This window comes from Crocuta crocuta, unplaced genomic scaffold (genome assembly GCF_008692635.1).
Source record: "Crocuta crocuta isolate KB4526 unplaced genomic scaffold, BGI_CrCroc_1.0 scaffold95, whole genome shotgun sequence".
In the NCBI taxonomy this organism is placed as follows: domain Eukaryota; kingdom Metazoa; phylum Chordata; class Mammalia; order Carnivora; family Hyaenidae; genus Crocuta; species Crocuta crocuta.
In genome coordinates, this window is record NW_027530971.1 from 255,280 (window position 1) to 273,560 (window position 18,281).

General features: G+C 45.2%; 1 protein-coding gene across 1 annotated transcript in view; it reads right to left on the bottom strand.

The window, feature by feature from the left end:
• ABCA1 (ATP binding cassette subfamily A member 1) overlaps positions 1-18,281 on the bottom strand; it is a 130,774-nt gene that overhangs the window by 75,554 nt on the left and 36,939 nt on the right. Inside the window, exons 5-6 of the mRNA XM_077769825.1 lie at positions 17,836-17,954; positions 855-976 (exon numbers count right to left, since the gene is read on the bottom strand). Of these exons, the coding sequence (XP_077625951.1) occupies positions 855-976; positions 17,836-17,954 (241 nt within the window). The remainder of the gene's footprint in view (positions 1-854; positions 977-17,835; positions 17,955-18,281) is intronic.

An 18,281-nucleotide genomic window follows, 5' to 3' on the forward strand; every position in this document is an offset into this window, starting at 1 on the left:
CTGTTTTCACAAGACTGCTGCCTTTGGCCTATCTCCCAACCATGCAACTGGTAAACACAAGGCATATTTTCCTCGTTTCCTAAGGGCAAGCAGTAAGCACATTTTTCTAATTTAAAAAATTCTAAATCATGTAAAGTGAAGATCTTTTTTTTTTCCCTCAGGCATAAACATTTCCAATGCTTCTGCTTATTGTAAAGATAAGCTAGTGTGTAGACATGAGACAGGCTAAAGAATCAGTGCCCCTTTCTGCCAGGGAATACACTGGAGAACCTTCTCTGAAAATCGAGAACCATGCACGCAGGGTCTGTTATGGCACAGGAGCTATATGAGCTATATGATACCCAATTATGCCAAAGGAAGGGGTCTGAGAATCTAAGGTTAAAATTCTATATAAACTAACATTACTTTCTGGTTTTACAAATTAAGGGGAAAAATCACTTTCTCCTTATAGACTTTTTTGGTCCATCATTAAAGGAAGCATTAACTTTTTAAAATCTCCTGTCTTAAATTTTATAGACAGCTGCTCTGATCAATACTCCTCAACTCTGGACTGTGAAAAAAAATATTTTTCATGTTTAATTCATCTTAACTTAAATTCATCCCCCACCCCTTTAGGGGGAAGTAATCAACAAATGCCAGTTGACAGGCAGGAAACCAGTTTTATCTCAACCAGCTGGCCCACACCACCAGGCTGCACATTCCAGTCTCTGGATGGTGGGACAATGCCAGCCTGGGCAGAGAAGTAAAAGCTGGTGAAGGTGAACTTGAGCTAACAACCTCCATTAAAAAGACAGGGATTCTCAAACAGTGTCAGTGCTGTCAGCTCCACAAGGAGGCCGCATCTTATAGCTTACCTTGTGAAGATTAACATCAGCCCCCAGCATTTTGTCCACAGTAGACCTTGGCAGAGAGAGGTTGTAAGTCAGGAATCCAGAGAAGGTTTCATTGTCCACTAGGAAATCCTGAAGCTTCAAGCCTGCCGAGAAATAGTATTTTATTTTCATTTAATAAGTTTAAAAAAAAAACCAAAAACAAGTAGCACAATGGAGCAGATAGAGAAAAATATCTTAATATTGATGGCCTCATTTTATTTTTTTAATTATTTCTTTCTTTCTTTTTTTTTTAGTGTTTGAGAAAGGGAGCATGCACATGCATGCGAGTGGATGGAGAGAGCGAGAATCCCGAGGAGGCTCCACACAGCACAGAACCTGATGAGGGGCTCAAACTCACAAACCGTGGGAGACCATGACCTGGGCTGAAATCAAGAGTTGGAAGCCTAACTGACTGAGCTTCCCAGGCACCCCCACCCCCATGGCCTTGTTTTAAACAAATTGATAACCACAGGCTTTTGGCTTAAGCATACAGTGAAATGGCACTGAAGGAGCTATGCTTTACAGAAGAGAGAAAAAGAATGTCTTCTGAAGATGTGTAGAACCACACTCAGCGTGTGGTCCTAGCCTCAAACGGCCCCACAAAGCTCCACAGGCTCACACAGCCTTTCCTTGCTTTTCAAGGAAAAAACCAAACCCTTTAAGTGATCTGGCCCAACCTGTCTTAGATTTGTGAAACTAACACCACTGCTAGTGTCTCCCCAGTGCCATCTCAGCTAAAAATCAGAGATATTTAAAGCCTTAGTCCCCCAAGCCCTGGGGGCTGATTTCCTCTTGTTGCAGGACAGTTGTTCCCAAGCTTGAGTGGGCATCAGAATCACCTGAGGTCTTGTTAAAACAGATTACCAGTCCCCGCACCCACCCCAGAGTTTCCAGCCCAGGATGAGGCGAGAGAATTCACATTTCCCTTGAGCTTCCAGGTGATGTGGTTCTGCTGGTCTGGGCCCCATACTTTGAGAGCCGCTGGTGTGAAGTATTATGCATATCAGAGCACTTTCACAGATGTGGTCTCATTTTAATTCCAACTGTGGAACGTGTGATACAGAGCTCCAAAACCCAGTCTGCCAAGCTTTAAGAAAACACAGCATATATTTGAAAATCTATCCTACTACATGACTGGATTGGTGCAGGGTTTCATGAAGAATCCCTTTAAATAATAAACCCTCCAGGTACATTCCGGTAATTAAAGCAGAAAAAGCACTGGCCAGAAAAATCCTAAAGTTTTGTCCCTAGAGTTGGGAAGCTGTGCCTGGTGGTATCATTTGGCTATTTTGTATCATCTTTCTGACCCTCGGGCTTCTTCATCTCCAGAATGAGAGGGTTTGTGACCAGATGTTTGGTGGGGCCCTCCTGACTCTGAAATGCTACAGTTTCCCCTGCCCTGTTTCATTTGCCCACTTCTCCTTCTGCCCCACCCTCTTAGTAACCCAACTTCTTTCAATAAAGAGAAAACCAGCTCATCACGACCATGTGACTAGTCAATGCTCATTCACAGACTGCAGCCCACAGGCCCAGGCACTAACAGACCTCTAGGGGGCAAACCTTGAAAACCCTATCTATCATTCAACTGAAGAGAAATAGAGGTGTGACCTGAAAATGGGGCTACAGTGTGAGGCTTAAAGAAGACAGGAGTTAATACTGGGAACTGAGGGGGGTCATGAGCTGAGATAAAGCAGGAGGAAGGCACAAAAGCCCAACAAGACTCTCATCATTGCTGCCTGATCCAGGTATGTTCTTAAGCAAACTTTAATAATTTAGAGTTCTAGAAAGGATAAACTAAGCATGATTCACATCTTCCCATCTCTAGAGAAATGATTGTCGGGTTACACCTGACAGGCTAACACCTATTTATTCCTCGGGACACATTCAAGAGGCTGTTTCTTGCCCAGCTAGTGTCCCTCCTCAGAACAGGTGCTCCTGCAGATGGCCACCAGCCTGGTGCTTTCATGGATGCACCTGCCCTGTTCCTCCCCATCACATATGACACTAATACTGTTACCGGAGGGCTCACTCTTACAGTTGTCAAACCTCAGAACACCTAAGATTCACTTAGGGAGCACACTAAAATGCAATTTCTGAGGCCCAATTCCTAGAGATTCTGAAATAATGGGTCTACAGTGGGACCTAAGAATCTCCATTTTAATAAGCATTCCTTGTACTTCTAATGCAGGGAGTCTGGGGACCATACTTTACGGAATATTGCTTTATTTGCATATTATCTCCACTAGACTATGCCCCTGGTGTACAGAATATGTGTTGTTGCTTTTAAAGCAAGCTCTACACCCAATGTGGGGCTTGAACTCACAAGAGTCTTGTGCTCTACTGACTGAGCCAGCCATGTGCCCCTAGAATATGTGTTTTATCTCTGTATCCCTGTGCCCAGATCAGAGCCTGGCAAAGAATTACTGGTCATTACAAAGAATGATGGCTAGACAAGAAATAATAGGAGGTGGATTAGGGCAGGGAAGATTCCAGAAGTATCTGAGTAGCATCACAGACTTCCTTTCAGTTGAGCAGGTCCAAGAAGGGCCCAGCAATATCAGGACAATTCCCAAGCTACATCCTAGGAGTAACCAGGACCCCTATCTTAATATTCCCAGAGACACAAAGTTAACACCCAGATGTTTACCCCTATTTCAGGAGAAATACAGGAAAGCTAGTGGCTTTAATTGGAGCCTAGCATGAAAAGCCAGACACTGACCATTATGGAACAATTGAGAAAACACCACAATGGGGGTCAGAAAACCTGGGCTCTGTATCCATTTATTTGCCAGGATATCTCACCTAAGCTGTTTCTCCATTGCCTTACTTATAAAACAAGGGTAAAAAAAAAAAAAAAAAAGACATCTCTGAGCCCTGGATAAAGCAGAATATACATGAGTTGACCCTCACTGACCACACGGACCACAATTTCCTCCCTAGTGTGAAAAGCCAGAGTAGGACGTGGATACTGTGATAGGGAACTTCACAACAGCCTTCTCCCTCCAGAGCAGAGTTGCTACAGTGTGGGAGGCTGGCCCAGGCTGCACTTGCAATGGGTCTAGATCATGAGCAACACTCTTGAGACCAGCAAGTATGCTCAGTGTGTTTATAAGACTCTTCTGTTATGTCAACAGGGACTGAGAATGAGAACAGCTGGATGTGATCTATCAGTGAATCCCCTGGATGAGACGGAAGAACCAGGAGGCCAATTAAATAGTCAACAACCCTTGGCAGTGCACGTGCACAGGGTGGTGAGGTCGCTGGGTCGGGGAGCAGCAGGGAAGGCCAAAGATCCCTGGCTACAAAGAACTTGCATTCCAGTCACATGCATACCACACATGCGGACTCAGATTCACACACCACCACCAACAGCTACAGCCAGTGTGAACAAAGAAAGGCAATGTGGTATGGTGCACTGGTTCTCAACTTTGGCTCTGATTAGAAATGACTAGGTAGTGGGACGCCTGGGTGGCTTAGTCGGTTGGGCGTCTGACTTTCGCTTGGGTCGTGATCTTGCGGTTAGTGGGTTCGAGCCCCGCGTCGGGCTCTGTGCTGACTGCCAGCTCGGAGCCTGGAGCCTGTTTCAGAGTCTGTGTCTCCTTCTCTCTCTGACCCTCCCCTGTTAACGCTGTCTCTCTCTCTCTCCTAGAAATAATTTAAAAAAAAAAAAAGAAAGAAAGAAATGAATAGGTAGTGTTACAAAAATCCCAATGCCTAGGCTACAGCCTCCCAACATCTAACCAGGACTTTTGGAGCTGACACCCAAGTATCAGAATTTTATACAACTCTCTGGGCAATACTAGCTGAGTCTGAGAAACGTGGTAAGAGAGATCAAGGATGTGGGAAACCCTAATTTTGATGCTGTACTCGGCTTTTTATGGACTGTGTCTTTGAGAAATGCACTTTGTCTTCCCGAGACCAAATTTTCTTACCTAAGAGTTAAGGATAACAGTATTATCACCTTTCCAAGATATGGGGATTGGAGGTGTTCACAGGTAAAGCATGAAGTGTGAACAATAAATGGTAATAATTTTGTGATTATTGAAAAAGGTGTTATTTTTTTCACTTGAGTTTACCAGCGTACTGTAGTGAAGTTCAGTGAGAAGGTAAGGACATGGTCCTTGTCCTCAAAGAGTTTTCAAGGCTGATAAGGGAGATGAAGAGACATGTCAATGAAGCAGAAGGAGGAATGATAAAGCTCAAGGAAGACAGTTTATACAAGTGTTTGACCAAGATGAGACTTGTCTGCAAGTGCTTGAGGCAGCAGGGAAGAGTCAGGTTGAAGCCAAATTCTGGAAAAGAACAAACAGAGGGCCAAAAATCTCTTCCGAGGTTGTGGCTATTGAAATCTCTCATCATGGCAGAGGCCAGGACACCCTGTAGCCATAGTGCTATGTAGTTAGTAGGTTCTCAATGAATGTTTTTCAATGAATAAATAAATCAACAAGCATATAAATATAGAGGAGATGCCTCAAAACCTAAGATTTGGGGAGTAGAATGGGAGAAAGGGGAGGAAGGCATGTATTGCGAGGCAGGAGTGAGGCGGCTTTGTACGTCTGGTCTCAGTTTTCTCCATTCTGTAGTTGGCAAGAAAATGAGTGGAGAAGCCAAGAATATGGAGAAAGTCAGATGTATGAAACAGTCCTTCTTCCCCTTGGCCTAACTAAATCCTACCTGCTTTTTTTATGATTTGGTCCATGAGTCATCTCCTCCAGGAAGCCTGCCCTGACTTTCCCAACCCTCAAGCTGGATTAGGTAGCTGTCCTCTGTCCTCTATCGGCCTCCTGTGTTTCCTTCAAGCAGCACACAGACCAATCTACAGTTGTCTGGGCACGCATCTTTCTTGCCAGAAGAACAGAGCCAAATAGAGCCTCAAGAGCCAGGACTTTGCAGTTTCAAAGCATGGCAGTGCCCAGCACAGGGGAGGCACCTGAAGATCTGAATTCAAGTCCCAGCTTTGCTCTCTCCTAAGTGTGTGGCCATGAACTTCATTTTCCCCCTTTTCTTAATCTCTCTGGGCCTCAGTTTCCTTAGATAAAAAAATGGAGCCAATAACATTCACAGGTTGTCACGAAAACCAAGACCAAGAATGTAAAAGTAGTCTTTCAGAGGGAAAGAGTTACACAGATAACTTAGAGGGTGTACATGCTGTCAAGAACACAGTCATCACAGAGCTGGACTGGTCACTAAATTCAGCGTGAGTCCCTGCTGCCCACAGAGAAGACTAAGAGTCACTACCCAGCCAAGAGCCAAGAGAGTTTCCTACTGCAATCCCTCCAATATGAACTGAAATACTCCATCCACAGAACTCAGCTTCCTTGGTTGTGCCTGGAGGAGCAAACAGTGGCCTATCCATTTCCCAAGAGCTTTGCTTTAAATGTAAGAAGGTAGGGCAAAAGGAAGAAGAAAGAAAAACAAAAAACAAAAACAGAAAACCCAATTCAGGAGTTTGGAGTCTAAAGAACAAAACGAGTGAAATGTGTGTTTGTGGGCTGAGGAAGAACGAACAGAATCCTCAGATTCCTGCCAATCCTCTGGGTCAGGCCTCGCTGACCAAGCTAAGGAAACACTTCCACGGCAGCCAGGGGAATGCTCCCAGCAAGATGCTTTCGTGGCCACTAAGTGTTCGTTCTTGCTTCTTTGTCTCCAGGCTGACTGAGAGCAGCTGAGGACCGGGGAAGGGCGGGGGAGGCGGGGCGGGCAGGAAGGCGGAGGAGGGAAGCCTTCAGCCGAGCCGGCTGGGGTTACTCTCGGTCAGTACCCTCCAGTCCCCAGCTCAAGTTTCAAGATCCCTGTAGTCTCTTTTGTTTAACATGAAAAGGAACCACAGCAATCAGCTGCTTGAGAAGTGGGTGGAGGAGACAAATAAAAAAAAGAAGTATCCGTGGCTCAGATACTCTTCTCAAAAGGAGCCCAGGAGGGACTCCCAGCCTTCACTCTGTCAAATGGGCAATGGCCTGGAGGGGATCAGGTCAGATTCTAACTCATGGCTTTACTCTTTGAGTAAAGCCTAAGCTTGTCTGGCCATATAAACAAAACCTTGAGAAAATTTCTTTGCTACAAAAGGGCTGGTTAACAAGCACAATCAGGTGCTTTTTGTTTTTGGGTTTTGTTTTGTTTTTTCCCTGATGTTAGGTCTCTACTTTCTTCTCCAAGGATAGCTACTACCTGCTTCCTTGAGATGGCTGGACTCTCCTTCTCTGGGAATTTCAGGGCTCTGGACATCAGATCAAGGCACAGTGACTGGTCATTCCCTAGGTGACCCCTTAGGGCAGGTGAGAGGAGGCCAGAGCATGGGGTATACATGTATATAAATACAAATATAAATACAAATATAAATATAAATATAAATATACACACACAGCTTCAGAACCTCTCTGCTATGCATCTGGGCCTCACATTACCAACCCAGGAAGTCTTCTTTACAGTGAGGGCTTGCTGAGGCAATACCAAGATATACCCAAAGAGTTTCAGGTTCTGGAGTCCAGCCAACCTGGTTCAAACCTCAGTTCCGGAATTTTCCAGTCATGTGGCCTTGGAGAAGTCACTTAACCTCTCTGATCCTCCATTGTTCTACAAATGGAAGTTTACCTTTACTAGGAGTCTGGGTTATTTTAAACAAGTTCAAAATAAATGCTGATAAAGTCATGGACAACAATTATGTGAAGGGGTCCCAAGAAAAACCAGAATATTTAGGGTTATGTTCCCTGAACCCTTTGAGGCAAGTACCGGAGAAGCCAGAGTCTTCTGAGACTGGTGGGAGTGATCTAAGTTTAGGAATCACATACTCCTTAAAGTATTTAATACCTAGGGTTAACTTGGATTAACTCAACAAACTACTAAATAGCTACTGAACCCAAAACATGAGTGCCGTGGTTCAAAGGAGCAATATTTCTCAGTGCTCTTTGAAGGCAAGAGCCTGTAACAAAAGAGATGCTATATAAAGACATGATCCCTGTCCTTGCCTTCCAAGAGGGGATGGAGAAAGGATCAAGATGAGCAGACTTGTGAGCCTTCAGCCCTGTCTGCAACTCCAGTCAGTCATCACTGAAACCAGGGGGTGGAGAGAGACCTCTACAAAGCCCGCGGCACAATCACGTCTACCCGAGAAGCCGGCAGGATGGGCTGTTGACAGTCCCTGGAATGAGGACTGACGTCAGCTGATAAGAACCTGAATGGTAACCAGGTCCCCAAGGAACCAGTGGAGGGATGTCTGGATGGCTTGGTCAGTTGAGTGTCTGACTTTGGCTCAGGTTATGTTCTAGCAGTTTGTGAGTTCGAGTCCCACATCAGGTTCTCTGCTGTCAGCGCAGAGCCCGCTTTGGATCCTCTGCCTCTCTCCCTCTCTCAAAAATACATTAACATTAAAAAATAAAAAGAACCAGTAGAGAATGTGGCCCCAGGCAGAAAGGGTGATGTGTTCACACTGGCCAGGAGCACTTCTGATGCAGTGAGGCGGCAGGCACAGTTGGGTGGCTTTAGAAGCCCAGCAGGAAATGAAGGTAACATGAAATGAAAAGTAACTGAGGAGGTAACATTGGCCCGCATGACTTCTTCACCTGAAGAGAAAGCAAGGAAGAGACCAGCAGCCAGCATTAGACAAAGCAAGAAATTAGCTGAAAGCAAAGCAAGAAATTAGCTGAAAGCACTCTGTGTGGAGAATACTTTAATGAAGGCCAAGGAGGTGGGAAGGTGGGAGAAGATGCCCAGAAAAGGCAAAGAACAAAGAGAAGGAAAGAAGCCCAGAGTCCAGAAACAGGAAAGACTGAACCAAATAGAAAGGGTGGAGAGAAAAAGAACCAGGAAGAAAGAAAAGAGTTTGAGGCATTCACTCCTACTGGTCTCCAACTGAAAATGTGACCAGACCCTCCTAACACCACATGGCATGGGATTGGATTCAGCCACAGGACCCAGAGAGGCTTAGGAGACATAGAAAAGTAAAGGAAGATGTGTTTATGAGGAGATAGGGGCTGAGAAGGGATTCCTTCCAGGGCTGAACTAAGGAATAATTATTAATATAATGCATAAACTAAGGAATAATTGTTATATAATAGTATAAATAACTTAGTTTTCCCTTATTTTTAAAATGAATAAAATATATCCAGGGACACAGTAGTGATTTCTAGGCAGAGGAAGGCAATTAGCATTTATCAAGCATCAGACACAATATATGTGCTATTTTCTAGAATCCCTAAACAAGCTTACAAGAAATGTAGTAATCCCATTTATCAAATGTGGAAATAGCCCCTTTGTGACCCTTGAGATTCTGTTCAGGGTCACAAAGCAAGCAAGTGGTAAATCTGAATTCAGTCAGCTCTGGTTTAAAAGCTTTGGCTCTTTCTACTTTATGGGGAATTCAGTAAATCACTTTACTCTTTAAAATCACTTCATCACATTTTTGGCATCAAAATATGATGATGCCACCCATGCTTCCTGGTATCGGGATAAGGCAACACGGCAGCATGGTACTGTGGAAAGGTGCTAAGCCTTCGGGTCAAAAAGACCCAGATTCAATTTACAGCTTTCTTCTGTGACCTTAGGCAATAGACCTATCCCTTTTGAGCCTCGGTTTCCTCATCAATAAAACGGAGATGATAATACCAACCTGCTAATGCCACTGTAAGCCTTGAATGTAACAACTTATTAAAATGTAAAACAGCATCAGGACTTGGTGCAACTTCATCTGATTGTCAAAGTGTCAGTCCAAGATTGCCTTCTGTGCCTCAACACAACAGTGATGAGAGGGCAAGAAATGGGAAGCTTTTAACTAGAAGCACACTGGACTCCCCAGTTGCTCTCTGCCACCCACGGGGTAAATAAATCGTATGGCTAAAAGTTCAAGACACATGAAACACTGTTCTTGATGCTAACAATCCAACTTTTTAAAGGCAGGCTGACATTGTGGGATACGCGATGTTCTATAATCGAGCGCAATTATGTTTTCTATTCTTGTGTGGGTAAAGCTGACCTTTGATTTGATTTAGTTCAAGTAATATTTCAACATAGCAGTACGGCACTGCATCTACCTGATTACAGCCCCGCTGGGGCCAGGCTGCTACCCTGGATGGAAACCAGCGCCCTGGGCTCTGGGACATAGCCTGGCCATGACAGGTCTGGGAAAACATACTCGTGTTAGATTGGAAAGATTTCAAAATATCAAAGCCTAGGCCCCAAATCAGGACTTTTGACAAGTGCATGCAGAACGTGAATTGCAATCGTGTAAAGATTTCAAGGAACTTCCAGTCTGATGACATATGTGTCAACATATGTGTCAACATATGTCATCAAATCTCCCAACAACATGACTCACAGGAGGCCCACAGAGACAGAAAGCAAAGTTTGGGGCCACGGCCTCAACTTTGGTGGCTGTCCAAATGGTTCAGGCAGGGAAGGAGAAATGACGGTGAGTCACGGGATGTTCTTTGTAGATTGGCCTTGGGGAACGTTTCATCCGTGCCTGTTCCCCATGAAGCCGGGAAGTGGAGGAAGTCTGACCCTTCTCTCAGAAGGCCTCTTGTCTCCTTGCTGATCCCGGCCCATCCATGCCCAGTATCCTGTGACCTTGGGAAAGTTCCTGGCTCCCCTGGGTTGTTCTCTTTAGGATGTAGTAACAGCAGAGTACAAATGACTGAAGTTCCAGCCCCTTTCCTCCCCTTGCCAGCTATGCTTCTTTACACAAGTTACTTCAGCTCCTTCTTGCACGTAACGAGGAACAAAATTCCCAATTTCACACGATGGTTGTGCAAATGCAATGAACTAAAGTATAAGCCTGGTACCTCATAGGTGCCAAGCACTGCACGGGACGCTTTACCTGTATTAGCTCATTCGTATCTCCATAGTGAGGAAACTGACCCAGAGCTGTTATGGGATTAATCAAGGTTACATAGCTGATAATCAGAAGAACCAGGATTTGGAGACCAAGGCAGTCTGGCCACCCAGGGCTCTCTTAGTGCTAAATTGTACTGCCCAGCGGGTGTTTACAAAATAATGATTTTATATCTTCCTCAACTCCCTGCAACAGCCAACTACCTGGACATGTCACCAAAGCATGTCCATGCCTTCTGGGGATCATGTCTTCTTGACTTTCAAAGATCAAAACAAAATCAAAGGTCCATACAGCGAGTTCTCAGCATTACCAGTAAACCCAACAGTCAGAAAGTTATGGCCCTTTCCCTTAAGTAAAATCCAGCACAGCCATCAGGATTTATTTCACAAAATCTTACAGAGCCACATGAGAAAGTCCAACAAACCAGATTTGTACCATGAATATATGGAAAATAGCAGCCATACCACTGACCTACAAAAATCTAGCTGAAGGGATGGAGAAGCTAAGTCAGGATGTCGGGATGTGTGCACTGCTGCCCTGACTCCCCTCCACTCCTTCCCCTTTCCAACCCTGATCTCAATAATACAGCATGTCCTCCAAAGGGACATCTCCAGCTTAGAGACAAAATGCCCAAAGCTCTTCCTTGCTCTTTCCTGGAAAGGTTCTTATAAGCTTCAGAGGGCTCTATGCCCTGGACAGAAGCATTTCAGAAGTCCTTGAATCAGGGGCCACAGGAAGCCCACACAGGGAGATGCTGAGATGGGTATTCCAGGCCATAACAAAGAGCCATGTAGGCTCTGCTCTACCCAACCTCAGGGAGCATAACTCTCAGAGGAGTACCATTCACACAGACTCTGGTGGACAAGGCATCCACAGAAATCTGTAACTTGCCAGCCCTATATACAGCTTGAAAGCCACTTCTCAAGTGTCCCACCTACCAGTTGCCTAATTCATGAAACAGGTACAGAAAATGATGTGAAGTCCCAGAGAGCACCAACTCAGCTTCTGTTAAAGAGCATTAGGGTGGCTGTAACTTGGGACAGGGCCTGGTACCTGGAGAGAGAGCTAAGATCTTGGCTATGGATGGAAGTTGCTGAATCCCTTACACAGGGGAGACTGGGGCATCCAGCCACACCACAGAATCTACCCACAGTCTTATCCATCCAGCCAGGCCATGACAGATAAAGAGAGAGAACTTCTACAGCACCTCCACGGCCACAGGAATTGTCCTGGAGCAGCATTAGCAATGGTGAGGCTGAGGGAGCAGCCATGGGATAGGGCAGCGGACAAGAGCCTGGCTAACTGTGAAAACAGGGGAGTTGGGAACTTCTTATAGGGGATGTGAGGATGATCCACCCAGGAGGGCAAAAAACGTCAGCCCCAGGATGTGCATTTCCCAACTTCCAGCCAAGGAGGAAGCCCTGACCCTATATATGGTACAAAGTCAAGAGGAGCCTGGCCTCACGGTGCCATCTAGAGATGAAGGAGAGTCTATAGTGGACATTCCAGCATTGGGGCAAAGAGGATGCCTGAGCAGAAATGTTCAGCAGGAAGCCAGCCAGTGAGCCTAGTGGGTAGCACTGAGCAATGCATTTATATAGCTGAAAAGGAAATAAGCAGTAAAGACAAAGCAGAGATCAAACATCTCCAGCCCAATCCTGATCTGAGCAGCACCAGCCTGGCTGGAGAGGCCCTGGCCCTGGCCATAGTCAACCCATCTGAACATGCCAGATTCACCAAAGAGGGACGGGTGGGCTGGAGTGGTGACAGAGCCTGAGGGCAGGCACCGAGGAGAAGGCTGAGGAAGACGGCAGTTCTTCCTGTCTCCCCACAGCCTCTGGCAAGAACAGATGCAGGGTTGTGAGGCCTGAAGCTGACACAACTGGGGGGGTGGAGGGGGGAGGGGGACTCTCTTTATAAAAAGAATATTTTTTAAAAACTCTAATTTAACAATTTTTGATAGCTAAGACTCCAACCAGGGCCTTGACAGGGGGCTAGAAAGTAAAACTTCTTTAGCTTCTCAGCAAATCTACTTCCAGCCTCCCAGGTTCATGGCAGCACTTCCTGTAAAGCTCTGGAAGGTAAACCTTGTGGAAAAAAGAGAGCCAAAACTGTTTTTAAGAACTTTTGTCAATGGGCATGGTGGAGAAGGGCACTTGTGGGGATGAGCACTGGGTGTTATATGGAAACCACTTGACAATAAACTATTTGTAAAACAACAAAAAAAAACTTTTGTCATTATTTACAACCCAGTTGACTTAGGTTAACACAAGGGAATCAACTTGAAAATTACATGTGCTGGAATTTTATACTTTTCAAAGTGCTTTCACTTGACCATTAAAATACTCCGTGAAGGAGAAAGGGCAGGTATTTTCTCTCACTTTTATTCCCCAAAGGTCCACTGATTGCTTGCCATGTGCCTGCTACTGTGCTAATGCTTAGGGTAGAGCTATGAACAAGGCTCAATTCTGCCCTCAAGAACTACAGCCCAGGGGACAGTCCACATCACTGGGTACTCCCAGGTGATCCCCCCCATCCAAGTACTGACCAAGTTTCTAAAATGAAACTTTTAAGGCTGTTTTGCCAAAGACCCCATTTCGAGGCAAGGACAGTTGAGGCCCAGGGAGGTTGAACAAATTGGTGAAGCCAAACAGTAAGCCAGGAGCAGAAGGGGAAATGAATCAAATGAGATTTATTGTGTGTCAACTATGTGTCAACCCTTGGAACAGCGAATCTCTATTTTCTAGGTAAATGGAGGGTCTGAGATAATCTAAACATGCCCAAGGTTCACAGATAATGAAGGGTAGAATCTGAATTTGTTCCCCAAACAAATCTTAACCCAAAGCCCCAAACTCTTCCTCTTACACCAGCATTTTCCAGTTTTCCATCATTTACAAACTGCTCTCACAAGTTTTACCATATGCACATAAAACTATGTATTCTTTAAATTAATTTTTTTCTATTTAACATCCTCCTATTTAACATGCTCATCATGGGCAATACTACCCATTAAGTTGCAATTTGATATGGATCAAAATTAAAAGCTGTTATCTGTCTACTATTGAGATAATCTCAGATACTAACACAAAACTCACCCAGAGAAACACTGAACCTTGCTGGTCTGCATCTCACAGAGACAGAATCTAAACCTGTCATTTCTTCTAGAGTTCCTGAGAATTTGTCCAATTTTTGTATTTCTGTTGGGTTGCAGTCATGATAGGGACTTAGGAAGGATGAATATTCCTCACATGGACTCCCAAACATTAATTTAACCACTGCTTACCTTGTGTGGTTCTAGGTTTAGGAAGAAAATAATAAAATGTCCAAAAAGTTCCAGTGATGAGGAAATAGGGTAGAGACCCTCTATAATGCTTCCTGCATAGGTTTGTCATTAGGATGGTTTCAAGAATAATTTGACTTGTCTATGATTTAATTCTCAAAACTAGAGGGCTTCTTGGTTGAAAAAATATTGGAACAGTACAAGCTAGCCCGTAGAAAGAGAATTTCATGGAGCAGCAGACATTTAGCTGTGTTCCATTCCTAACCTTCTGGTGACTATGCAAACTTGGGAAAGCCCCTCTCCCTTCCAAGTCAGATTATTTTCTTCAATAGAAGTTCCATACGAACAGGGGTCATATTTGTTTTACACACCTCTGTGTCCTGTCACCTAGAACCGTGGTTGGCACAGATTAGGTTCAATAAATATTGGCTGAATGATTGGATTCGTCAACCCATTTATCTATAAATGAACTAAAAGACCTCTAAGAACTAATCCAATAAGCAGAAGTAAATCATGCTCTCTAGCCCCGGAAACCATAGGTATAGAAGGTAGTATCTGAGTAGATACCCTCATAACCACAAATTATCTGGAGATAGTTCGATGAATCCAGCAGATACACACTGAAGCAAATAACAAGCCTCCAACTAGATCACAGGAGCAGGGGCCCAGCACGGATGACACCATAGGCTGGTGAATCTATAAGAGCCTGAATGATAGTGTCCAAAGGGGCTATTAGCTTCCAGTGGACTGATCCAAACCTCAAGCCTTGATTTATAGTTATTAATGTCTTGGATGAGAACAAAGAGAACTATTTATCAAAATCCTACATGACAGGAAACAGTAAGAGGTAGCAAATGTACACATGGCAAAATCAGAATCTTTTGGTAGGACAAAATGACATAGGGAATTTTTAAATGTAAAATAGAAAAGAGACAGGTATTTTCCCTCTTGGTTCAAAAGACCAACGGCATGATTAAGAAATGGAGAACAAGTGATTTGCAATACTGTGTATTTAAAAGACTGTAATTTTGGTCGATTGCGCATGGACTAGAACTCAACACTGACGTGGATGCCAAAAAGTCTAATGCAATCTCATATTGCATTAACAGAAATACAGTTGCTCAGAACAGGAGAGGCAAAAATCCCCTTCTACTCTATGCTGGAATACTGTTGTAGTTTCTGATAAACTTCAAGGAGGACATATACACACTGAAACACAACCAGAGGAGAGGTAGAAATCAGGGAGGAAAAAACAATCTGAATGAAGGACATTAAGCCTAGAAAAAAATCAAAGACTTCAGGAAGAAAGGGAAAAAACCCCACAAGAGCTGCCTTTAAATATTTCAAGGGAAACTGAATTAGCTTCATTGTCTGGAAGGTATAGCGGGATAGTGAATATTTTCCACTAATTAGAGCTATCAATAACCAAAATGAGCTGCCATGTGAGAAGTGGGTTCCATGTCAGGAAGTGGGTGTAGAGTAGAGAAGGCTGATGAGGGCAAGACTCAAGACCAAGAGTCCATCCAACCCAGCCAATGGCAGGATAAGAACGCTAAGCCCATCATACTGTGAGTAGGGCTGTGGGTGCAGGTAAACACAGGGCTCTCGGTCAGGATCTACATGGACATACCCCAGCCTCGGATCTTCTCTGATATTTAGAGTGCTATTCAAATTTGGCAAAAAGTTACTGATTTCACTTAGGACGAAGCACCATCCCTGTGCATCTCCCTCCACTCTAAGGCCCGGGTCAGGGATGCAAGAGAGGCAAAGAAAGATGGGAACAATTTAAGTAGCTGCGGCACAGAAAAGGGAATGGACCGGGTGAATGGAGAGATGGGTAATAAGCACTGGCATATTACAACCAAAATCTCAGGAGAGCCTCTCTCTTCAGAGCTTTGCACAGAAAGTTTTTTGGACAAAGGTTTGTCTTCTCTTCTCCACACTAACTTACATCTCCAGTTGCTCAGAGAAGAAAAAATGGTTCTGTACCTAACAAAACCCCCATTAAGATCTGAAACTCTGCTTAACAACTCAGCCCCATCAGTTAGTCTGTTTCTCCAGCCATGAAGTTGTGAGGCAGAAGAGGAACGCCAGGGACTCAGAAATGCCTCACTGACACCTACGATTAATATGGGGTCCCATTTATTACACATCTACTATTGTGCCAGACACTGTATTAGGTTGGACATTTTACATTGCAAACTACCTATTATTTTATAGGTGAAGAAATTAAGGGTCAAAGAGATTTTAACTGGTTTGGCCAAGATGTCACCACTTCAAAATAATCCTAGTTCATATTCACAAAGTGCTTTCCATGTGCCAGGTGCTATTTTGAAGCAATTACATGTGTTACCTCATTTATTCCTCACAACAATCCTACGAGATAAGTTCTCCTATTGTACCCACTTTACAGAGGCGGAGAGTGGCCTAAAAGGGCATAAATGACTTATTTACAAAGTCACGAAGCTGCAAAGTAATATATCCTCACACTCTTTCCCACGGGCCACACGGTCTCTCTGTAGTAGGAGAAATAACCCTAGCTCTCCTCTGGTCCACCAGGCAAGGGACCAAGGAACCCTCCACTAGATCAGAAAGGACTGAGACTTTGACTGGTGGCTGTGACCTCTGGGTCTTATGCTGGGACAGACACGTGTGGGCAGGGTTAGGGATCTACAGGGCAAGGGAATGGCCAGGCCACGCAGCCGGGAGTAGTCTGGCCAGGAGGCCCTCACAGTCGACCCAGGGCACTCAGCACAGCCATGCCTCTCTCTGAGGTGAAGCGACACCTGCTCCATGCCACCCACACATGAGTCCATGCATCATCAATTCCCACACTGCTCACTGCCTCTTCTCTTGCCCAGCGAAAGCACGGTCCTGTCTTCCCAAGAAAACACTCCAAGTGTGCTTGAAATTCTAGCACTGTATAACCATTTCTTCTTTTGCCAAGTGGGTCACAAACCGGGAGGCTTTTCAGCAGAGACTGACCCTCCCCAGTCCTCCCAAAACACCGAACTCAGTACAAAGTACTTTCCCGGATGGAGCAGCGGCAGCTGGTGGCCGATGATGGGGAGTAATAACGTATGACTAACATTGTTTAGAACCACAGGGACAGGGTGATGATAGAAAGCAGACCAACTCTCGGTCGGCTTCATTATTACTTTGCAACTGTCTACAGACAGTGCACTCAGGAGACCACTCCCCCTTCCCATCCCCCCACCCCCCCTTGGCAGGCCACTGACTGGGCAGGCTGCTCTGTGACTCTGACTCCTGCAACCGATGCCTCAGGCAGCAAACTGCCTGCTCCTCGGACATTTCCTCAAGGGCAGGCGAGAAACTACCCAGCCACTTACCAGATCCGAGATAAAGACTTCACTCTTTAAAGATCAGACTTCAAATGGCTATCAGACTAAATCGAATGACTAGGGGGAAGATGAGCTGCATTTCCCTTTTAGAAATAAATGCTTAACTTTCACCGATCCATACCAAGCTGCAACTCTAACCGCTCTTACATGCATATAACTATCCCCGTCTATAAATGAGCCCATTCACAGCAACCATATGCGCAACCTCCAAAAAATGAAGTTGGCAGCAACCTGCACCCCCCAATTGTCCTACTGCTGGGCCTGTGCCATTCCTCTCTAGGGATTTTTCCTCTGTCCCCTGGAGGAGGCCAGCAAAGTCACAGTCTGCCTAGTTTCTTCTCAAACACCTCCTGCAGAGAGGTCTTATGGCCTAGTCACGGAGGAGGAAAGCTCCCCAGGAAAGAGCTCAAAGTGCCAGGCCACTCAGGCTGCCATCTGACCCCGTGCAGGTCAATTTCCAATTATGAACCAACATGCAGAAGGCTTTCTGCTTACTTGAGTTGGAATTCTCAATCTGCCGTAATGTCCTCAGAACGTGGTGCATGTCCTTCATGCTGGTGTCTTTCTGACTGTATAAAAGAAGCCGCTGAGCATCAGAGAACAGGCGAGACACACTGTAGGGGGTGCAAGAAAAGAAGAAAAGCCCCGGTTAGACCAGGTGCCGCTCTGGCTTGAGGAGAGCACCTGCCAGGAAAACATGCCCCTGCCTGACTGCCAGGTCTCCTGCGGGCCGGCCCCGGCCACTCCTGCTGCTTCCCACCCCATCCACGAATACCCCGTGCTCCCACTGCCCAGCACAATCCCTGCCCCACACGCTCTTCTGTGTGTCCACACAACCAAATCTTACACCCTGCAAGGCCCAGCCCATGTGCCTCCTCACCAGGAAGCCCTCCCTTACACACACACACACACACACACACACACACACACACACACACACA